General features: G+C 44.1%; 1 protein-coding gene across 1 annotated transcript in view; it reads right to left on the reverse strand.

The window, feature by feature from the left end:
- LOC126997877 (probable helicase with zinc finger domain) overlaps nucleotides 1-25451 on the reverse strand; it is a 76914-nt gene that overhangs the window by 20655 nt on the left and 30808 nt on the right. Inside the window, exon 11 of the mRNA XM_050859090.1 lies at nucleotides 16221-16355. Coding sequence (XP_050715047.1) covers nucleotides 16221-16355 — 135 coding nt within the window. The remainder of the gene's footprint in view (nucleotides 1-16220; nucleotides 16356-25451) is intronic.

Consider the following 25451-nt stretch of genomic DNA (forward strand, 5'->3'; position numbering starts at 1 on the left):
CCACGTGGTGTCGTCTGCTAAAGTAAGGGCGGTCACTCGCGGTCACCCGTGGTACAGTTGGACAAACCTAGAGTTTTTAGTAGTTTTGTGTGTTTTGAAATAATCTGCAAACTCTTTCAGTTATAAATCATTAAATCACTAATATCATGATTGACTTTTCAATGCCTATTGAACGTAAACCGCAGCACAGCAGCCGCAAAATAGCTCGCAGAGAGGTTCAACTTTCTTACTGTTTCCATATCTCCCTCACCGCTCACAAAGATCACAAGCGAACAAACTAGAACAAAAGCAGGCAAATTAATACTTTTAATGCTGTGTATTCCCACAGCGCACTTGCGTGGTGGACAGCAGAATGACTAATTTCAGCGGAGATATTTCTTGCAACACCGGCCAGTAGTGGACCCGTCACTGTCGCTGCCATGATTGTGATGTGATGGTGTTGGAGGTATTGCCTTTACAACGGCACCAGTGTAGTGGACCTTCTTCTTTTGACCTGTAACGCTTTGTATCGCTTATTAGGTCCTCTTTCTCCACACTTTTATACTTCACAACATGCACTTAGTTACTTCAGTGCACACTTATTCACTTCACCCTGAACTTAGGTGTTTTCAGTCCTTTTCTTTCCCTGATTTTGCTTTTCTATGCCCTTTTGCTATTTTGCACTATTACTTTCACCGTCGCTGCCATGCATTACAGGTCAAAAGAAGAAGAAGAGGAAGAAGAGTAAAACAACGAGAGTTCTACAATTTTCATAGACTGGAGAAAAAAAGTTTTTTGGACTGTGGTTCCCCAGCACAGGGTGTTCTCTTATCTTGTTAATCAAGTCATAAGCAAAGCAGCTCTGCCAGTCCATTTTATGAGTCTATTGGTGGGCCATCTTCCACTGCTCCTCACTCCTCAGCCACTGCCGTCGTCTGTTTGTTTACATGCAGCCGTTCGGTACACACGTACCCACGCTCGTACTCACAACCGTTATCCATCCATAAGGACAACCAATAATTAACTCGCACCCGGTTGGGCATACGGGCAACCACGGTTGCCCATAGCCCCAATGGTTGGACACCGCCTTTTAAGGCAGCACGCATGACGCCGACGGTATAGGTAAACGCGACCCATAGATGTCAAAGCACCGCGAAACTCAGGGCAGTAATGCGTGAAAGTCGGGATGGTAAGAATTTAAGACTAAGCGCTAAACTCGAGCATCATGAAACTCAGATAGCGCGAAACTCGAGAGGGTACTGTAGAGTAAAAAGTCATGTGCTGCAGTTCAGAAGAGCAAGTCAGCATGAAAATACTGATAGAAAATAGTACATGAGGCCGCACTGCAGTGGACTTTAAAAGGTACAAAGGTGCATCAAGTTTCCCGGGATCAGGATTCGTGACCACAAGGATTAGCGGGCACCTAACAAATACTCCAGCGTTAAGTTTGGCTCACCTTGACACAAAGTTTAGTGGTCAAGTGGTGTGATTTCTTGCCACCACAATGCCAGTGCTGAGTTTGGTTATACAATGGCAAGTGATAAAGGCTGTAAAACAGAGAACTTAAGGGGAAATGAAGCTCAAGCAGGACTAATGAAAGGGGCTTAAGGGAATCATTCACTGGAAATATTTTAAAAAATAGATGACAAAACATTCCGAAAAATTCTCACATGTTTGTGTATCTTTCGACCTCCTTGTGACAAAGTTATGGCACTTTCCCCTCCTCCCCCCCCATCCAGTGACGTGTCACTCTTTGAGTTGCCACGTGCTCACAAACTGGAATTTTTTTCACAAAGAAAATGCTGAAATATTCCCTCATAGAGTATTCACTAACATCTGAAGATGCCTGGTAACCCTGCCCATGTGTATGTAAAGCCACTGAGTGACTCACGCGGACAGCAGTCAACACACGTTTGGAGCAGATCCAGACGTCATAAAGCCCATGGAGGCAGGAGAGAAGGATATGGAGTGAGTTGCTTACAAAAAGAAGAAAGCCAAGAAGAAACTAAAGTTCAGCAAGGAGTGTAGTATGAGTCAGGAGGACATTAGTGAACCAGCAGACAGTGAGGGAGGTTGTGCCTCCTGATTCCCTCGCCTTCAAGCAAATAACACCCTGCAAAATGGTGGAACAGGGCCAAGCCAAATCTCTAAAGTGCCACTTGAATACCACATATTACTCCACAATGACTCCATGATGACACAGACACACAGGACTGATGTTGGTGTGCAGAGAAGCAAAACACTCGTTGGAGCGGAAGGGGAAGCAGTCGTTTGCGTTTTCTTGCCAATATCTCAGATCCGCCTTTTTTTATTTTTTTCTATATAACTGCGTAACCACTTAACCGATTCTGGTGGAATGTTTCACATTTGAAAAAGGGACAAATGAGTGGAATTTTGTGTGGAAGATTTTTTTTTCAGTCAAGGCACCATATCTACATAAGTTAGCAATATATTTTAAACTAAAACAAAAACAAAAATTATACACTTCAACTTACTATAAAGTTATACATCTGCCTTACACAATCTTTAGAGAACTGTACAAAGCTTATTGAGTATATTTTTCATCAAAATTCTCTCATGCACTGAGATGTATTGCATTTACAATTTCTAAAGAAAAAAGGTGATTTTTTTCAATTATTGATTGTGCAATTCATATGAAACCTGGCATGGGACATCTCTTTACTGGTATACATAACATGCAGGTCATGAACTGAACTGATTTATATTTTTTTTGGCAGACAGTCCCCTTAAGAAGTGCAGGTACAATGATGAGATGGAATTAAAATTTCTTGCTAAAATGAACAAATATGCTTGTAATGCTGACATGCAGCAGCTGCATGATTTACAGATTTACCACCGGCCCCGTCGCCACACCACAAGCATGCGGGGGACCACTCCCCCAACACAACAGCCTCCAGGCTGCACCTCAGCTCCTCCCCTCACCTGCTACCCCACCCCACCCTGCCCCTGCAAACCCCCAAGCAGACCCCACCCAGACAGCCACTGGACACTCACGCATGCATGCACCCACATACCCCCCTGCCCCACCCCACTCCACACACACACACACACACACACACACACACACACACACACTCACGCATGCATGCGCCCACACACACACACACACACAGTGTGTGGGAAGTGAAGACAGAGTAGAGGTCATAAGAAAAAAATGAGAAGGAAAACATATCTCACTGATACAAAGAAGAACTGTTTTCCCCATAGAAATAAAAATATTTTAAATGTATTAAAAGATGTGGTGGCCTAGGCCCTCATTGGTCTAGTGACTGAGTGTGCACGGAGAGCATCTCACCCAGTCGGCCTGTAGGGGTCAACGACACAGGGAAAAAGAAGTACTTGCAATGAGCTGGTGGAAGAGGTGAGGGAGGCAAAGTGTGTGTGGCAGTTTAAGGAAAAACTGGCAAGTATTGATATGTAGACAGGGCCACACGGGTGTATCGCAGGCCCTGTATACTACAACAAGTTAACAACTAAGTCAATACACACACTTGTCAGGCTTAACGTACCAGGTAAGACTGGAAAGGTTGGGCTGCCATCCTTAAAAGAAAGGAGAGAGGTGACATGATTGCAGTGTTCAGGACAATGAATGGAGTAATCAGAATTTATAGAGGATCAATTTAATGGAATGGGAGATGAAATAGAGGACATGAAAAGAAGTTGAAAATGGAAAGATGTCTGAAAGATATCAAGCAATACAGCTTTCCCAATAAATGATAGATTACTGGAACAGCCTCAGTAAAGAGGTTTTCCAATCCAGAATCTTAATAAGTTTAAAGCAAAGTTCCAGCAACACGCACAGCTCATTTCCTGCATACCATAACTAGGTTGGAAAGTTTCGTTTAGTCAACGCAACATCTGTGGTCATATGCCGGAGAGAGACAGATGGGTAAGGAATTATAGGAGAAGGGAACAGATCCCAGGGGATGGGACACAACCCCCGATTAATACCTGGTACCCATTCAATGCTGGGTGGACAGGGGCGTAGGGTATCGGAAAAGCCGCCCAAATTTTTCAACTCCGCCCAGGAATTGAACCATAACTAGGTGCACACACACACACAAACACTCCCTGAACCGAGCCGCCTGAGCAAACAGAGGAGTCCACAGCAGCTCCTACAAATACCTAGTGCAGATCAGAAGGTCTCTGGTGGCTGCTTCACTCAATGCGAATCTTGATTTTATTTTCTCTTAGTGTCAGCGCCGGGGCATGAAATTCAATCCTGCCAAGACTAGCAGCATAATTTTTAGTCGCTCAAGGACTGCCGATCCATCACATTGTGTTATCTAAACTGACAACCAAGTAATCCACTCTTGTAACTCTTTACCACTTCAACTCAGTGTTACAGTTAAAGACACAGGACTTGATCCAGGAGAGATAAGCCAGGCCTCCCCTCCCCTCCCCTCCTCTCTCCCACTCCCTCTCCCTCTCCCTCTCCCTCTCTCTCTCTCTCTCCTCTGCACTGCATCATGATTACAGCTGCCCAACACTGGCTGCCCTTCCCGACAACAGACCTCAGTATATATATTCACAACAATTTTCTAAAGATAACAAACCCCAGAAAGCAGCTGCAGGCATGTTTTCTTTTATGGTAGACTAAATGCATTATAATGTATAGATACCGGGTGAGAGTTTAGAATTACAGTAGGCACGCCTACTACGCGACTATAGGTGACAGACGAGCTCACATAGTAGGAATTTGCGTAGGAGGAACACATTCTTATGGAAAAATGGTATATGGGCTGCACTGCCCTGGCTGACTGGCCTTTTTATTACAGCTGCCTCCGTCGCTAAGCGCCGCACAGCCACACCGCAGGGCATCAAGGAGACACACATACTTATATACGTCTATGCTCTATTGGCGTGAACCGGACATGATGCTGTACATGATCTTAAAATGACTGGCGACGAGGTGCGAGGTGTGGCAATGAGGCAATGAGGCACTGAGCAGCAGTGCGGCTAAACAAAGGAGAGTACCCTATGAGGTGCGCCATGTGCTTTCCACAATGGCCTTACACATGTTATTGTGCCTACTCCACATTTTTATGGCCTGTTTCTGTTGTTCTTTTTGTTTTGTTTTGACTGACTTGACTGAAATGCCAGCATGGTGCAGTGGTGGTCAGCGCGGGCACCAACACTTGTAAACAAACAAAAGTGTGAGGGGCACCATGTGCATTCCAGAGCCCTTCCACATGTCAATGTGTTTATTCTACATTTTCATTGCTTGTTGCTGTGTCTTTCTATTATGTTTTTCTGGCTGAGTGTAGTGTTGGCATGATGTGGTGGTGGCGGTGAAAAGGCACAGGCGGCACCGTTACAAAATAAACACAAAAGGTACGCCGTGTGAATTCCACAGTGCCCTTCCACATGTTGTTGTGTTTTTTTACATTTTCAGCGCATGTTTCTGACTATTTCCCTTTGTTTTGACTGAGTGGAGCGTCGGCGTGGTGTGGTGGTGGCACCACTTGTAACGATAGAACTATAATACAAACAGTAACAATAATATCAATATTATCAAAAGAAATAAAAAGTAGAGTCTTGATATCCATATTAAAAAAGATGATAAAATGAAGGAGAAAGACAGTCCACCTGATGGAGCCGTCACACCAGGCAAGGCTCAACACACACACAGTGCATCACAGAGCCAAAGTGTACTGCAGGCAATCACTGGCAAATGGAAAGTTATCTTTTGTCACCTTTCACCCCAAGACCTTGTTTGTTACAGTTTAGGATTAACCCTTTCATTGCTAAACGCTCGCAGCGAGCGTTAGGCGTATTTGCTGGTGGTGCTAAACGCTCGCTGTGAGCTCCACCCACACTCAAATCTCCTGCATATGAGAGTGTTCCAACACTAATTCTCACAACACAGGATTACCAATTGAGTGGGTTCTTCACTAAATTTGGTGGAAAATCATATCAGCCCAGCGCGGCAAATCTACGGACGAGTAACTGGTGGATGTTCTTGCCCAATATAGCGTCATTTTTGCATAGCTTCACCTATCACCGACTAGTTCTTTGACTAAATACAGTCATCCCCGACTATAACCCTATGGAAAAAAATATTGGGAAGTCACTCACCCCTGGGTCATAAAAACATAGTTTTTTTTTTTTTTTTTTTTGAAAAATGAATGAGACCCTTGTTAATGTGGCAACACTAATCAATCACAACCTGGGGTCAAAATTTTTTAGCACAGAAAACCCAAAGTAAAAAAATTTGCGATAGTAGTCCCGGCAATCTGCAACACTGCAGTGTGGGCGTGTTTTTTTTTTTTTTTTTTTTTTTTATATGGATAATGAAATGATAATTAGTCGTCCCTGAGTGATTTAGCGTCAAGTGCATCTGTGTCTGTGAACTGGGGCCGAGCAGCAGGGGGGGGATTGATTACAGTGATTGACGATGATGATCTGCAACGCATGGAGTGGAGAGCCCACTGTAGTTGTAAATATTGCAGTTGGCAATACTCCCTTGCCAGAATCTGAAGGAGAGATGTCCGCAGTTCCCTCAATATGGCTGATCATCCCGCACGCACCAACGTAAGTGATAACATTCAACACTCCCTGAACGTGCATGTACGTTCGCAAGAGAGGCATACATAACCGACTCCTATAGATCTGGACCTCCTCTTTCCAGTGGTGCTTTTGGTTTTTAGCTGTGATGAATAGTTTTTGAGATACAGATGTTAAAAGAGACCCCCCATTGGGCTGCCTGACTGCACCTGAGGGGATAGTCGCGTCCGCATCGCCCGCAAGGGAAGGGTTAACAGGTAACCTAGTGAAAGAAAGACCAGTGGAGCCACCGGCAGATGTTCCACCCAACAGCTGTCCTTCCTGTTCACATCCCTGTAGTGTTCTGTGGACACATCACATAAGCACAGATATTTCCGTACTTCCTCTATTAACTGCTCCATTGCTTCCAGGAACCCTGTGCTTGAAAACTGACACTGCCTCCTCTGAACAGTATGCCTCACATGCTTGGATCAGCATGAGGCAGACTGCTGGCAACTTCTCACTTTCTCAGTTGCCGAGCAGTGAGAGGTGCAGGAGCTCCCCCTGTAGTGCTCTGCTGCCCATGTGTGAGGTGAACTATGACACAGATGTGGTGAAAAGGAATGCGATGTGGGTGTTGCCACTGGCATAACTCACATAGCTTCTTTGCATTCAGTGGGAAGTCACATTGAAAACAACAGAAGTAATTGAAAGCCACATGACAGCCTAGCCCGCTTAGCTTAGTTTTTTTTCCTGGTGGAAATAGGCCTTTAGGGTAGGTGACACAATGTTTGAGGAAGAGGAAGATATATATGTGAAGGCAGAAGATGAAGATATATGTGAAGCCATGAATGAAAGATTGTAAATGGTCTTCATAACAGACAAAAAATTTACAGAACTAAGCATGAACCAGCATCCACAAGGCATGAGAAGTAATCCCTGATCATGGAGGGATATTGAGGCTAATGAAGAGCCTTAACATGAGAAAGACAAAGGGACCAGATGATATAGCTGGATGGGTTTTGAAGGAAAGTGTAAAGCATCTGGTTGGACCAGTATGTGATCCTGTACAGAGATCCTTGGACAACAAAGAGCTGCCACAAGTCTGGAGGAGAGCAATTCTAGAGCCTATGTACAGAAGACATGACAAAAAAAAACCATTTAACTGCGGGTCGCTATCACCAACAAGTGTGACGTGTAAACTATAGGAAAGGATGACAAGGAACAGATGGGCTCGGATTCCTGGAACAAAATGTTTTGATATCAGAATAAGAGTTTTGCTTCCAGGAACCCTGTGTCTGAAAACTGGAACTGCCTTCTTTCAACAGTACACAGCTGCCTAGCAGTGAGAGGTGCAGGGGCTCCCCTAAAGTGCTCTACTGTGTGTGTTTCCCACTTTCTGTGGATAATACTCAAGAGAGAGAAGGATGGCTTGACTGCATCCATCTAGGTCAGTGGTTCTCATCCTATTGACTACCTCGCCCCCTCTACGAATGACTTCTTCCCTCCATGCCCCCCTTGCATCTATAGATTATATTCCCTCTCAGATTAAAAGAAAACTGCTAAGCCTAAATAGATTATAGAAAACTAAATTTTGTAACAGTGATACTTTTGCATTTTTTTCATCAATTCTCAGTATCAGCTGATGCTCCTGTTGAGAGAATAACAAATAAAATTAGAGAAATGACTACTTTTTTCCTGGGGCTCGTGACCCCCTGGAAATTACTAACACCCTCTTAGGGGATGCATCCTTCAGTCTAAAAGCCACTGATCTAGACCTTAATGAGCCAATGACAGAGTGCCACAAAGAGGCTCCTTTGGAAACTGATAACTGTGTGGACATGCAGGGAAGGTTGCTGAAGTGGCCTGAGAGCAACTTGACAGACAGACAGACAGACAGATGAGGGTGAACACAGGGGGCAGGGCATCATCCTCTTGGAAGACTGGAACAAGCAGAGTGCCATCAGGTTCAGTAGTGGCACCAATTATGTTTCAAGTGTACATCAGTGACATCATATGACAATCAATCAGTCAATAGAGGCGCATGCCAGGGGAGCGCATCACCTTGCTCACCCTTCAATGCCAAACCTAGGAGGTCCTCCAAGCAACTCTTCATGCTGGCTCCCTTCCCATGCTAAGTACCTCAAGGTAGGATCCATCAACTTGCTGAAGCCATGAACTCTATGGGCATCCCATTGGCCTCCTCAACTTAGGACTGTTTCACAGAAACAACTCAATGAGCAGGGTCGACTCAATCATTTTACGTAGGCACTTACTACCAAAGGCTTAGATCCACCTTTTCAAGTCACTATTCAGTGTTCATGTCTCACAGCAATAGAGCAAGACAGGGAGAACATGTGACTTAAAAATCAGGATCTTTGTCCTTCTGCACAGGTATTGATAACACCATATACTCATGCTGAGTGACTCCATAAAGCTGGCATCACACTGGACCCAAACCTGGCGAGCATGAACTCTTGCTGGCAGCTTTTGCTCACAAGTAAGTCACTGGCGTCCTCACACTGACAAGCGGTGAGCGGCGAGCAACATTGTAAACAAAGCCTCAGCCATGGCACCTACTACATCGACGCTTCGCATTACGGCTAAATGTGCAGCTGTGACGGCATTACTTTCCATTATTCAACGAGAGCAGAAGAAGAAAAGACAAGTCTGGGAGACCCATGGTGTGTACAACAATCTCGTGATGGAGATGAGGCTGGAGGATGAGACTTCTTTCTACAGCTACTACTGAATGAAGAAGGAAGACTTTGACCATCTTCTAGGACTGGTGGGACCCACCCATAACTCGGGATGGTCCCTGACTCTAGATATTAAAGAGTGCACAATACCGAAGGACCAATGAACTTTAGAACTAGGAGCGAAGGTGGCCATGGCAAGTGTTTATTTCAGCTGGGCGGTCTTGGTCTTGGTTAAGGATCCAGAAATCAAAATAAAAGCCAACACTACTTTTCACAATACTATAAAATATTACAAACACCATCAAACATAAAATGAGTACATGAATAAGTTCTCTAATTTCATGGGTATACGGATCCAATACACTAGGCAATATATATTATTCATATATCAGTGCACCAAAGAGCTCATTTGACTGCCTGCTCGCGGCTCGCTGAGCTGCTCCCCGTCCAAATGGCGAGCTAAACACAGGAGCAAAAGCTCACAAGCAAGCCATCCCACGAGCAAAAGCTGCCAGCAAAAGCTCGTGCTCGCCAGATTTGGTCCAGTGTGACGCCAGGTTAACACAATAGGTCGATTCAGTCTACAACAGGACTTCTTGATGAGACCAACTGTTGTTCTGCACTATGCATCCAAGGTACAGGGGGGTCGTAATATATGAGAATAGAATATGGGGTTCAAAAGCCTATGCATAATTAAATATTATATTATAACCTTAAAAAGCATGTAAATAATGGTAATGTGGCTTAATTTTTTTTTTTTTTTTTCAAATTTATAAAAATGTAATTTTCGAGTTTTTTTGGAATTTTGGAACAACAAACAACAACAACAACAACAACCCACACAGGCACACACAGCACACACACACAGAGAAGACTGCTGAGCAATGGCTGCTGATGAAGAGAGAATGGTGGAGAGAAAGATTGGAGATGTTCTATTGTACCATTGTTTATTGCCCCGCTTGTTGGAAGTGAGTAACAACAAGTTCAAGTGAGTAACAGAAATGGATGTTAGCGAAGTGAAATGGATGAATGAATGAAAAAAAACATTGAAAAAATGAAAAAACTTCTTTCTCTTACTACCGTGCTCCACCCCACGGGGAGGGAGGGAGGGGGGGAGGGGGGGAGGTCATATATGAGGTGGTTCAAGTATCCCCAAGCTGCATACCAGTGTGAAATTCTCTACAACATGAGTGTCTTCACTACACACATGAACAAACTGTACTGTTTCATCTAGCAAGCCTCCAAACACCTGTATCTTGGTCTTGCCCCAGGAAATCTGGAGTCCCAAGAGCTTCATCTCCTCAAGCAGTGCATTGAGAGCCATCACCAGGACCTAAAGTGACTCTCTAAGGATTGCTGCATCATCAGCAAAAACATGTTCAGTGACCACATTGACTTTGATCCACAACTCTGCCTAGTACCCAGCCCATACAGGTGTTGAAAAGCAATGAGGCAAGGACACAGCCCTGCCTCACTCCCATGTTCACGGGAAAGAAGCTGGACAAGCCCCCACACACTTCACAGCACTCTCAGTTTCAGAGTACAGGTCAGTCAATAGACCAACGGTTGTTCCATGAATCTCACAGAGTTGCAGGAGATCCCAGAGTGCCTTGCAATGCACTGAATCAAATGCCTTCCTGAGATTGACACAGGCTGCAAGTATCCCCCGTCCTGAAACTTGTACCAGTGCTCCACCAGTAAGTAAAGTACAGTCATGCCTCAGTTTACGAGCTTAATTTGAAAATTTGCTGGCAAAACAAAAAACTCGTAAAACAAAACAAACATTCACCATAATGCTGAAAACAAATGTAAGCAGATAGCGGCTGTTACCTCTGCGAGTGTACAACGCGGACTGAGAACCCATTTTTACTGTTTTCTGCTCTCAGCGCTCTCGTCTTGCAGCAAAGAAAGGGAAAAGTCACCGCTCGTAAACCAAGGCATTTTTAGTGATTTTTTTTGCTTGTAAATCAAAACACTCGTAAAGTACAGGTAGCTCTCGATTTACGCGAGTTTGGTTTACGCGTTTTTTAAATAACGTGGGGTCCAAAATCCAAATAAATGTTTAATTTACAAGCTTTTTTCACTTATACGCGATATTTTATGGAGTGGCCACCAGATGTCTCACGCAGCTGGACTCACACGGCGCCGCAGCCACACAGCTGAGCTCAGTTCTTCCTGCGCGCCAGTTGAACAACAATACAGTACCCACGCTGCCACACTACTCAACAAGAGGTGGGCAGGCACCGGTACCAGTACCGGTACTTATGGTACCAGCTATACGGTACAGTATTGGTACCAGACTGCTCGCTACTGGTACCAATACTAGCCTGAGTGGATATCTCAGTGATATGGATATTCTCTCTCTCTCTCTCTCTCTCTCTCTCTCTCTCTCTCTCTCTCTCTCTCTCTCTCTCTCTCTCTCTCTCTCCACTGAATGAAGTGAATATTTATTTTTCGATAGAAACCAACCTCTTGTTTGATTTACATTGTTTTTGATTTACGCGACCTATTCAAGGACACAATACTCGCGTAAATCGAGTTACCTGTAAGCCACTCATAAACCAAGGTGTGACTGTACCAGGATAAAGTCAGTTGCCAACTTACCAGGTGTGAATCCTGACTGCTCAGGCATCTCCAGCCTCAACAGCTGGCTGTAATCCACATGAGCAATAGATGGACAAGCACCTTTGCCTAGCACAGTGAGCAGTACAATACCACAGCAGTTGTTGCATTACTGGCAGTCTCCTTTCTCTTTTCAGATAGGGATGACCTTTTCCAGTCAAGAGGAATGGTTTCAGACTGCCATACAGCAATCAGGACTGTATGCAGCAAGTGGATCATGACCTCACCTCTAGCTTTGAGCAACTCTGCTCTGATGTTACCAATACCAGTTGCCGTATCATCCCTCTGCCTTGCCACAGCCTCTCTGACCTCATCAAGAGAGGGTGGGCTTTCATCAATGGGTGGATCGGCTTCCACCATTTGCAAGCTGGGACTTAACTCCTTCAGTCCCGAGAATCCATTTTGTGTCATTCACAAAATGTTGTCCAGCAACACCAAAGACACATTACGTGTCACTGACCTCGGCGGAACAATAAATAATCTCCAAAAATTGGGAAATGATGCTGTTTGCAGAATTTTGGGGCAAGTTGTGAGTGAGATGATCAATTTTAAAAATAAATGTCCAGCAACGTTCAATGAGTTATTTCCACAGTGTGGCCAACAGACTTGCCCGTTCCATGCCTGCCGCCAGAATGAATGAACAAAATATATCCCCAGGTCTGAGAGGGTAAAGAAGCTATGCAAATCTGTTATAATGATGTGAAACTCATGAAGCCAATATAAGGCACTAAGTGTTGTAAGGAGCTGCAAAAAGATACAGATAAATTGCATCATGAGAGTAAAGCACTGGATGGAAATGGACTTTTATGCCGAGAAATGTCACGTTTTAACACTGGAAAAGTGAGAAAAGACACAGCTGGAAGCATGATACAGCAGAGGAGGTCCATAGCAAAGTAAAAGATGAAAAGGCCTGGAAGTGAAAGTACAGAACAACCTTTCCAAAGGAGAGCACATGTATAAGATGAATGGAGAATGTTTTGGGTTGCTCACAAACATTAACATGGCATCTAGCTACATGGAGGGGGAGGTGACGAAAATATTGAATACACCGTCTAAAATAGGAATAAGACTAGAGTATGCAGCCGTGGTGTTGTTACCTTACCTGAACAATGCACGGGCAGTGACTAAGGGCCGCTCTCACAGTCGTTTTGCTTGTTTTGATTGTTACCAACGGCGGCGATCATCACTATAGTATTTCCATGTAAAACTGGCCGATGGGGTAGTGATGGCTGCGGGGTTAGCCTAGCCCCGCACCTTGCCACACACTCTCAACACCTCTCGCTTCCTCTGCAGCCGCCACTACCCCAGAGGCCAGTTTCACATGGAAAACTATAGCGTCGATCGCCGCCATTGGTAACGATCAAAACAAACAAAACGATTGTGAAAGCAGCCCTAAGGCAGTGTGCGGAAGCAGCGTTCTGAACGGGTTGACCCACATTCAAGTCCAGCCCACCAATACAAGTTGACAATTTTATCGTTGCCGAGTGGCCTAAGACTACCCGTATGTTGTCCTGATGACCACCTACCAGCCCAGACTCGAGCAAAGCTCTCCAAAGGGGATCAAGTGGAGCTCCGAGGGGCAGTGAGTCAAGCATGATAGTCCCACTATGAAGCACTTGCTTGCACCAGTAGTGAGCCGAGGCCAAACAGCAGGCCCCAGCAAGAAAACTACCCGCGGCACAGGCTACACGCAAAAAATACAAAAATAAAAATAATGGAAAGGATGCAAAACAAGGCACAACAAATGTGACTAATGCAGATAGTTTCCTGCCTTAACCCGGTAGAAGCGACGGGCCAAATGTGTGGCTTTACCGTGTAGCAGCAACGGGCCAAATTTGTGGCTTTACCGTGTAGCAGCGACGGGCCAAATTTGTGGCTTTACCATGTAGCAGCAACGGGCCAAATTTGTGGCTTTACCGTGTAGCAGCAACGGGCCAAATTTGTGCCATGATTTAAACCCCCCAAAATAGATGATACATAATCTGATCACAAATGCTTTGATATATATTATGAAATGGTTTGTGTGAGGGGTGATTTTTTCTCATTTTTCTCGCTTGGAGGGACCATTAAGAAACATCATCCCCGCTGCTACCGGGTTAATCACACCGTAAGGGGATACAGCAATAGGTTTGGAGACCCGAGTCCCCATGCAGATAATGTTCAGTTTCAAAGCATGGAGATGCAAATAACTGAACTCTTGCTGTACTGCCTCCACTCATCCACCCTTGGGAAAGATAATGTTTCTGTCTACAAGTGGTGGCTGAGTGGTTAGCGTGCAGGTCCCGCAATCGCTGTGTTCTGGACAGAGCTGGGCATCGCTAACGAATTTGAACTTCCGCTATCACAACTCCGCTAACTTATTCCATAACTTTCACAATCACAATTCCACAAATTATGAGATTTAGTTTAAATCGCAATCGCAAATCCCCTATCACAAATAGCTACACAATATTTGCAGTCTTCCGAAACAAAACTTGACACCGCAAACGCAAACCGGAAACAAAAATTATATTATCAATAGTTCTTGAATCTCTTTTCACTCTATTTGTGATGTAATGCTGTAGCTAAGCATTGATCATACATCACTACTGCTACTTCAAGTATGGACAATTTGTAATCATACTAATTAATTTGTAATAATCTGATAAACATCTATGTTAAACTTATCTTTAATGAGAAGGACCAAAGGAAGTTAATCAGTGTGACTGTCACAACTAAATCCATATTCATATGTCCTGTCTCCTTAAAAATACTCATTATGATGTTTATAATAAGATCCCCTGAGAGGTTTACAATGCATTTAATATAACCAAGTGTGTACCGCGCCCATTATCACCAACAATATCGCCACCAGCCCCTCCATCATATCATATCCTGTACAACCACACACACACCACCACCAGCCATCTATAATAAAAAAAAAAATGATGACTTTTACTGTCAGAAGTGTCGAATGTCATATACACAGAAATAAGTTTGCAAAGGAGAGTTTCACACACCTGCCTTGCAGCACAGACCAAGAAGAAAGAAGGAAAACCAGACGGATTTGAAAACATCAAAAACATGGGGCTACTTTCACAACCAGAATGAACCACAGCAAGGAATGGGTGACACCACTCAACATCCACAAAGTGTCAGATGGGAGCCACTGTCCAAACACTGCAACAAAAAAAGAGATGAAAAAAAGATGGTTGAGCAGCACAACATGTCATATCCACACAATCTGAAAGTTTTGAAAAGAATACTGGGCAACAGACAAATCCCATGACAGTGTGGATCCTGTATCATCCAGCTTGGAAAGAAGTGAGAGAGGGGAAGGCATCGGAGTTTAAAATATATGGAAGAAATGATTATATCATAAATATGTATTATATATTACTACGCTAAAATAATAATAAAACTCACTATATCTATATCAACAGCCTGTAAAACTAAAAATAAATTCAGTATACACATTACAATATCATCAATATAATACAATACACATTGTGCTTTAGTCCCATGTCAATCAGTACCTGGTTCCAGTATTACACGGGGCTTGAAATGCACAGTAGGTGAATGTGCTTTTTGTAAAAAGTGGAAAAGGCAACACCTAAAAAAAGTTTTGAAGTTAATGTTTTCATTTTAATATTTGAAGAATCTATCAGATTGAGGCTGTCCAGGCTGAACCGGGTTAGCTCCTCCATGTGTTAGCGGAGGTCAGCGGAAGTAATACCACAAAAGTTAATCCACAAATGAATAAAATTTCTGCTTTTGTAAATTTGTGGATTTTGCGGACTAGTTATCAGAAGTGCCCATCACCGACGTGTTAGCGGAGGTTAGTGGAAGTAATATCGCAAACAGAAATCCGCAAATTGGCGACCATTTTGTCACAAACGCAGATCCACAAATGAAATGGAACTTCCGCTATTGCAGATTTGCGGACTAATTAGCGGAAGTGCCCAGCGCTGGTTCTGGATGATGCGGGTTCGAATCCACCTCTGCCACCTGGGATTTTTCAGTCACTGCCAAGTGGCCTAAGACTACCCACATGCTGTCCTGAAGACCACCTACCAACCCGGACTCTAGAGGAACTGTCCAGGTGAATCAAGAATGAGCTCTGGGGGGCAGCATGAGCCAAGAATGGATGGTGCCACTACAAACACTTCCCTGCACCATGACAGGCTTGGGCCGTACACCAGGCCCTTAAAAAGAGCCTACCAGCGCTGTAGACCAGGAAGTAAAAATAAATAAAAAATAAAAAGTAAATAAATAAATAAATAAGGCATTACATGGAGTGTTTCTCCCAGCATCCTGAGGCAATTTGCAGCTCTTGTGAGGAGTGGATACATATTGGGGTCCAGTTTTTGGTGTTCTGGATACACATTTTGATGGAGATAAATCATTTATGCAGAAAATAAAGCACCCACATACCTTGATGATGGCCGAGTGTGAGCGGTAGTTTTCCACCAGCATGATCTTGCAGGGGGAGTCAGCGGGGTACAGGTCGTAGAGGCGCTCAAGCAAGGACGTGCCAAGGCCTCTCTCCTCACAGAAGGGGGAGAATACCTGAAAATGTTCTCAGTTTCAGTAACTCAAAGACAAACTTTTTTTGCTAGGGAATCCCTACTCCACAACAACACAAGTTCATGAAGACAATTTTTTAAGGAAAAAGATCATCATCATCATCATTTCATCGACACCTGCTCCTAGGAGCTCCCACTAGGGGATGGCCACGGTAGAAGAGCTTCCAACTCTCTCTATCCAGACACTCCCTCCTTGCCTGCTCAAAGCTTCTCAAAGACCTTTCCCCCCTCTCCCTAACATACTCTTGCACCCTATTCCTCCATTTCACTGGAGGTCGTCCTCTAGCATTCCCTCCCTCTATCTCACTCACATACACCCTTCTGGCCATCTTACTCTCCTCCATTCGCTCCATGTAGCCAAACCACTTTAAAGTCTGTCGCTTCACTTCTTCCACCACTCCACACTTCTTCCCTTCACCCATGTGACACATTCCAAAACACTTGTACACACTTTTATTACTCATTCCATCCATTCTACTCACACCACAAGCACTCCTCAAATAACTCATTTCCACTGCCTGCACTCTAGACCTCTGACTTTCATTCCAGGCCCACGTTTCACTTGCATATGTGAGGGTTGGTACTATTATTGTATTTCTCAAATCCCTCTTTACCTCCATGCTCACACTTCTGCCATTCATGATTCCATCCTAGAGATTTCAATGTTCACCACCAGCTTTGGCTTTCATCTCTTTCACTGACCAGCCTGGTGAAACAAAAACAAACTTTATATCCCTCAACTACCTAGGCAGTTGACAGCCCCAACATTCTAGACCTCTTCCTTACCTCAAACCCTTCTTATTCGAATGATTATTGCTTCCAGGATAGAGACCCTCTGTGTGTGCTCCAGCGACAGAGGAGGTGATCTCTCTGGAGAAATACATATACATTCTCTTTCTCTAAAAAATAAATCCCAAAGACCCTACCACCCTTCTTCCTTGCAATGCCCTTTCTCTTATCTCTCCCTCTGTACCACCATGCTTACACATAACTGATCCAAGGTACTTAAACTCATTGACCTCCTCCATTTCTTCACCATTCAAAATTATTTTGCATTCTTTTTCACATTCAATTCCCACTCTATATGGGCATACAAAATCTACAACCTCACTTCTACTTCACTCACAAACCATCACTTTACTTTTGTTGACATTTACTTTCAGCTTTCTCCTGTTACAGACACTATCAAAAACACTGACCACATTTAGTAAGTCACTTTTATTTTCTGCAATGAGCACCGTGTCATCAGCAAACAGTATCGAATTCAGTACCCACTTCCTTCCCTCATCGAACAGTCTTACTCCAACTTCTCCAACTTTGCCCTTAATTTCTCTAATAACACCATCCATATAAATATTGAATAACCATGGTGACATGACGCACCCTTGTCTTAAGCCCACTTTTATCTCAAAATGTTCACTTGTTTCTCCAGTAATTTTGACACATGCAGATGCATCCTCATAGAAAGACTTTATTGCACTAAGCAGTTTTTCTCCCACACCATAAATCTTTAAAACATCCCACAATGCAATCCAGTCAGCTCTGTCATAAGCTTTTTCCAAATCCATGAAGGCAGTGTATAGTTTCTTTCCTTTTGCTATTATTTTTTCTACTACCATCCTGAAGGCAAATATCTGATCCACACATCCCCTTCCCTTCCTGAAGCCTCCTTGTTCTTCACTGATTTTCTCTTCTGTAAGTCTTTGCACCCTCTCTATTATGACTTTTCCATATACCATTCCGGGTATACTCAGGAGACTTATACCTCTATAGATCCCACATTCCCCTCTCCTGCCCTTCCCCTTGTAAACTGGGACAATGATGGCTTTTGTCCAGTCTGCTGGCACCCCCCCCCCTCCCATGCTACTTCACACATCTTGACCATCCATTTAACAACTACATCTCCTCCACACTTCAACATTTCTGCTGTGATTCCATCAATTCCTGCTGCCTTTCCATTTTTTAATCTTTTTATTGCCTGATTTACTTCATATGTTATACTTCTTTCTTTATATACTCCTCCTCTACCTCTACTCAAAACTGCTGCTGTTACAGCTGCTGGACGCCCATCCTCAAAAGTCATTAAGTTTTTGAAATATTCTCTCCATCTCTCTTTCACAGCTTCCTCGTCTTTCAACATCTTCCCATTCTCATCCATAACTTCATTTATTTTACTTGAGGAGATATTTTCTGCATTTCTTTCGTTTTTTACTTCTTTCCAATATGATTTCCTGTTCCCTTTATATTTTTCACTTAGTCTTTTTCCAAAGTCTTCATCAACTCTCTTCTTACTTTCTTTTATTGCTTGCTTTAATTTAATTTTGCATTCTCTATATTTCTTTTTCCTTTCCCTTTATACTTGTTCAGTCACATTTATTTCCTGAGTTTTCTTAAAAAGTTCCCTTTTCTCTTTTACTATCCTCCTTATCTCTTCTGTCCACCATGAATTTCCTTTTCTTTTTCCATCTCTCACCACTTTCATCCCTAACACTTTTTTGTTGTAGTTTCCATTACTTCTTTAAATGTTCCAAAAACTTTTTCAACATCTGTACTATCTTTTACACTTTACCATTTTTCACTTAAGGCCTCTGCCATTTCACGTTATACACATCTTTTATTTCTTTTTCCTGTAACTTTTCTATCTTCAGTATTTCCTTTTTTCAGCTTTAACTTTGCCAGCACTGCAAGATAGTCAGATCCATCGAACATTCCTCTTACTACCTTCGCATCACAAATTTATTTTCTAAGCCTTTCATCTACTGCCACATAATCAATCAATCCTTTTTGCTCATTATCTTCTCCCCTCCTCCATGTGTACCGCTGGATATTTTCGTGCTGAAGGAAGGTGTTCGCTAGGAACATTCCCCTCTCAGCACAGACATCCACCAGGCACTCTCCATTTTCATTCTTCCCAGGTATCCCCCAGGGGCGGATCCAGAAAATCAATTTGGGGGGGCCCAATGGTAAAATTTCATAAGTTAGCGACAGCCTCACAACAGTGAAGACCAATGGATAGTGACGGCAGTTTTTTGCTTAAAATCCGCAGCTCCCGAGCAATCAACGTACAGTAGAGCCCCACTTAGCGCGAGATCAATTACCACGAACCGCAATTAGCGCAAGCCACCATCTACCAAGAAAAAAATTAATTAGCGCGAAAGCCTCAGTTAGCGCAAGCAGCCACCACGACTGAATTTTGAAAATTGCGCCAAGCCACCATGATGCACAGCACAAGCCGCGAGAGCCCTTATTTTAGCAGACGACACCATGTTGATACAGGGCAAGTGCTTTGTTTACATTGTGGATGTGGATACGGGCAACTGACCTTGGCCGTGTGTGACGCACACCTGGAAAATTTGGATTTGCCGTTTGTCCAAGCTGCCACCAATGCGGTGGGAAGAAAAGGGCTCAGTGTGACACCAGGTTACGGTGAACCGACAACTCGCTCACAGATGGGTGCACGGGCGTTGCCAGCAGCCACAACGGTTAGAAGAAAACGGCCAGTGTGACACTAGCTTATGGCAGCGAGGCCACTGACCGGGTGAGCACCGCCGATGACGTCATCGGACTCCCAGTGAATCACAAGCGTGTTTTCAGAGCTCAACCAATCATAGGGTTTTTTTTTTTTAATGTCAGTGATTATTTTGAGTAATTATCAAACCCAAGTCAGACCCACGTGTGCACCAAATAATTTTTTTCATATTGGTTACTTTATTCAATTAGCACAAATTCAGTTAGCGCAACCACATTCATTCACCTAATTCTCACGCTAAATGGGGCACTACTGTATATGTGACATATGAAAGAAACAATTCATATTGTACATCCGACCAGTGAATAGGCAGATCTGAACAGGTAGAAATCATCACCTTTCGAGCATTCGAAGAAAAGTAAACGTTTATTTTGATATGTAAGCAGCAAGGGTGATCATAATACAGGTCATATATAGATTACAAACCTAACCTTTACAAAAAATTTAATGCAGGTAACTCTCGATTTACACGAGTATTGTGTCCTTGAAGAGGTCACATAAATCAAAAACAATGTAAATCAAGCAAGAGGTAGGTTTCTATCAAAAAATAAATATTCACTTCATTCAGTGGAGAGAGAGAGAGAGAATATCCATATCATCGAGATATCCACTCAGGCACTTGGTCTCTCCCTCACTCGTTTGAGGAAGAAATGAGGGACACCATGAGTGACTGGCTAGTATTTGTACCAGTACCGAGCAGTCTGGTACTGGTACTGTACCGTATAGCTGGTACCGTTAGTACCGGTACTGGTATCGGTATCTGCCCACCCCTATTGTTGACTAGCGCGGCAGCGTGGGTACTGTATTGTTGTTCAAGTGGCGCGCGGGAAGAACTGAGCTCAGCTGTGTGGCCGCGGCGCCGTGTGAGTACAGTTGCGTGAGACATCTGGTGGCCAATCCATAAAATATTGCGTATAAGTCAGAAAAATGTGTAAATTAAACATTTATTTGGATTTTGGATCCCGCGTTATTTAAAAAACGCATAAACCAAATGCGTGTAAATCCAGAGTTACCTGTATGTAAAATTAAGACACACCTGAAGATAAAAAAGGAATTCTTATAGGGCCTCTTTTACATGGGATTGAGGTAACACATTTGCAAAGATTGGCTGATCTAAAGAAATATACAGTACCCTCTCGAGTTTCGTGCTTGCTTCATTCCAAAGGTATGGTGCTAAACTCGAGGATCGCGAAACTCGAGATATTGAAATCCTTGTAAAAGCGCTTATTGGTTCCGACCCGTGGAAAATAATGACTTTTTTTTTTTAACTTTACTCCCTTGTTATCAAAATTTTTTCGACTATACTCCCTAGTTATCTCAAAATACGTACCTTGGTAATAGGCAGAAAATTGGAAGTGAGAACAGGTCGTTTTTAAGCCACAGCTGAAGGCAGCTGCCTTACAATCCACAGCATGCATGCGTGGTGGACACCACAATGACTAATTTCATCAGGGAGATATTTCTCGCAACACCAGCCAGTGTAGTGGACCTTCTTCTTCTTCTTTTGACCTGTAACGCTTTGTATCGCTTCTTAGGTCCTCCTTCTCCACACTTTGATACTTCACAACATGCACTTAAGGCCGCTTTCACAGTCACTTTGTTTGTTTTGATCATTACCAATAGCGGCGATCACTGCTATAGCATTTCCACATGAAACTGGCCAATAGGGTAGTGGCAGCTGTGGGGTTAGCCTTGCCCTGCACTTACCATATACTCTCAACATCTCTCGCTTCGTGTGCAGCTGCCACTACCCCATCGGCCAGTTTCACGTGAAATACCAAGCGGCGACAACGTTGCCAGATTGTCGTACTCAGCCGATTATATTTCCCGACATCTTACCCCTAAACTGTCTTCTGGGCTTCAATAACGAAACTCATTTACAGTTATCATTAAAAGAGTTAGATCCTGATGTTTCTTGGCAATAGTTAGGCGTCAGAAACCGGTAAATACTGTGCTCCGAGTACGACAATCTGGCAACAGTGAGCCGCCATTGGTAACGATCAAAACAAACAAAGTGACTGTGAAAGCGGCCCTTAGTTACTTAACAGTGCGCACTTATACACTTCACCCTGAACTTAGGTGTTTTTCTGTCCCTTTCTTTCCCTGATTTTGCTTTTTGCTCTTCTATGCCCTTTTGCTAGTTTCACTATTACTTTTCACCGTCGCTGCCAGAAGAAAACAACACCGGGAGATCTACAATTTTCATAGACTTGAGAAAAAGTTTTTTTGGACTGTGGTTCCCCAGCACGGGGTGTTCTCTTATCTTGTTAATCAAGTAGTAAGCAAAGCAGCTCTGCCAGTCCATTTTACGAGTCTCTTGGTGGGCCATCTTCCACTGCTCCTCACTCCTCAGCCACTGCCGTCGTCTGTTTGTTTACATGCAGATGTTCGGTACCCACGTACCCATGCTCGTACTCACAACTGTTTGCCATTCATACCGACAACCAACATCTTGCTCCCGGTTGGGCATACGGGCAACCGCAGTTGCCCATAGCCCCAATGGTTGGACACCGCCTTTTAAAACAGCATGCATGACGCTGACGGTAGGTAGACGTGACCCGTACATGTCAAAGCAACGCAAAACTCGTGGCGGTAATGCGCGAAAGTCGTGATGGTAAGAATTTAGGACTAAGCGCTGAACTCAAGGATCGCGAAACTTGGATAGCGTGAAACTCGAGAGGGTACTGTGTTTACAAATTCCCAAGTATTCAACAAGTGCCTCGCTAAGCAAAGATTAGTCGGCGGCTTTTTTCGCCGAATTTGCCGAACTTTCGACTGAAATGGGGATATCATAGTGGACACAGAGGAGGGCAAGTCCGTTCAGGCACTCTTGGCCGACGGTACTCCTCAGATAGGTTTTCAGCCTTTTCAATGCTGAGAAAGACCTCTCGGCTTCTGCGTTGGAGACTGGAAGCATCAACAGAGTTTTCAAGAGAATGGCGCGATTAGGGAACATGCTGGTGCTGGCGTGTGCCTGGGCTTCTTTGATAGTTTGGAAGACCGGAACAGATAATGCCCAGCGCTCCGCTTCCGCCTTCACGAGTGTCAGGGATTCAATGTCGAGCTCATGAAACTCGTCAGCTGAAGCACAGCCGCAACATCCGTTTCGGGGTCTTTGAGGAGTTGCTTGAGCTGAAGTGCAACAGGCACTGTGTCGTCACCGAACCAACTCTTCAACTCAGCCAAGACGTGGTCCATGAACGGAATGTACACCGCCTGGCAGTAGTAGGTACTCCTCAGCATTCTCGCACGGAACATTTGATTGCTGGGTTTGTCGTCCACAGAGTCATGACACAGGGATGGTGTCATGCAATGACCCCACTTCGACCAAAAGCTTTTCCGTTTTCATGAACACGTCGTGGAAATGATTCTCCACATCTGCTCTGAACTTGGCAAAAATGGTCTCGATGCCACAAATTGTGGCATAGGCTGACACCAGGTCTCCATCTTTTCTCTGAAGAGTTCGGCTCGGCTCGAGAGTATGTGCCAATATACACTCCACTACAACCAGTCCAACGAGAAAGTGGGGAACACGTATGGCGATGAGAAGGAGCCCAGCGGTGGCGTCAAGTTCTTCCTTGAGAAAACCAGCGATGACAGGCAGAAATTCAATGAAAACCAGCCCTGCGTCATGCCTCTCAATCCACCTGGTGGGGCACAAGGGAACAAGCTATTCCCGCTTGGCCGAGGTAAGCTTGACAACCTCTGTGAAGCGGAGAGAGCGCATATTCGAAGAATGAACAAAGTTGTACACCTCAGTCAGTGTTTGAAGAGTGATCTTCACTTCCTTGACGTCACACGCCTTCGTCTGTACAAGATTCTGACGGTGGTTAAAGCAGTGGATTGGCTTGGCCAGGGTGTACTTCTTCATGAGTACTGCGGCACACCCTTTGAATTTTCCCATCATGGCACTTGCTCCATCGAAACCAAGTCCCCTGCACTGCACCATGTCCAATCCGAGGCCTTCAACGGTGCGCAAAAGGAGCCAGGCTAAACCTTTACCGGTGAGGTCTTGGGCGTGCACAAAGGCAAGGAAGTCTTCCTTTATTTCCTCTTCGAAGTGCCGAATGATGATAGTGGCCTGCACAAAAATTCACTTTCTGCCTGCATGTGAGGAATGAGGTCACAAAGATTTTTTCCTAGGCCTTTAAATCTTGCTCTATAATATTCAATATATGATTCCGTAACTTAAATACTGAAAATAAATAAAGAAAATCCTGAGTTCTCCAGAAATGCAACAGAAAGGGACCAGTTTTCGTTTTGACTCTCTCTGAAAGCGGACATTTTAGCAGATGGGGGGGGGGGAGGAGGTCGTCCAACACCCCTGGCCCCTTTTCCCCCCCCAGGGTACGGCGTACTACGGCCCTGTACGTGTATATAGATTGTTAGATGAGTGCGGGGCCCATAAGAGCACGGGGCCCTGGGCACGTGCCCGTTGTGCCCTGACCCTAGAGCAGAGTGAAAAATTAAATCAGACACCGAAAAAATTTAATTCTTGCCTGCGCATCCCATCCACCTCCACATAGTAAAGCCCAAGAAACCTATAGAGGAGGAGTTTTTTAAAGTTTGGAGGACAGCGTCCAGAGCTATCTAGCGGCGGCCGACTTCACTCCCCAGCTCTCTAGCTTTTTAGGGGTATCTTAGATATTTTTTATGTCTTCTCAATTCATGGTTATTTCAAATATTTTAGTTATCCTAATATTTTTTGGGGGGGCCCCGGCCATCTGGCTCCCCACCTTCGTATCTGCGCCTGCATATGCCTACAGCTGACGACACATTCCGTATTATAGTTGCAGCACATTACAAGCGAGTCAGTTCTGTACCCACTATCCGCATAAGCTTGAGATTTTCTGGGGGGATTTTTTTGCCCCCCCCTTGTGTATCTTCCCCTGGTATCCCCCATTTTCCCACCACACTCATCACCCACTTCAGCATTCATATCTCCCATCATAATAAGTTTCCTTTCTTTCTCAAAACTCTTCAAACATGCATTCACTTCCTCCCAAAAAGCTTCCCTTTCTTTCAGTCCTTTTTTACTTTTCACATTTACTGGTGCACTCTTCTTGAAAGAGGTCAAGTCATAGGCAGGAGGAAATACAGACGAAGGAAGGCTGTTCCAGAGTTTACCGGTGTAAGGGATGAAAGAGTGAAGATGCTGGTTAACTCTTGCATTAGAGGTTTGGACAGTATAGGGATGAGCATGAGTAGAAAGTCGTGTGCAGCAGGGCCGCAGGAGGGGGGGAGGCATGCAGTTAGCAAGTTCAGAAGAGCAGTCAGCATGAAGATACCGATAGCAGATAGAAAGAGAGGCAACATGGTGGCGGAATTTAAGAGAAAGAAGACCGTCAGCATGAGGAGGGGAGTTGATGTCCAAGAGAGCTGTGTGAGTGGAGCTTTATTTCTATTCAATAACATATAATTAGCATGCCTGCTTTTTTTGTCCAATTTTGAGCTCTACAAACCCCTCTCACTATCTGAGTAAAGTATACAGCCCACATGATAAAGCTTAGTTTCACATTTGACGCCACAATGTTTAAAAGGCTCTGCCGC

Source organism: Eriocheir sinensis, chromosome 13 (assembly GCF_024679095.1).
Source record: "Eriocheir sinensis breed Jianghai 21 chromosome 13, ASM2467909v1, whole genome shotgun sequence".
NCBI lineage: Eukaryota > Metazoa > Arthropoda > Malacostraca > Decapoda > Varunidae > Eriocheir > Eriocheir sinensis.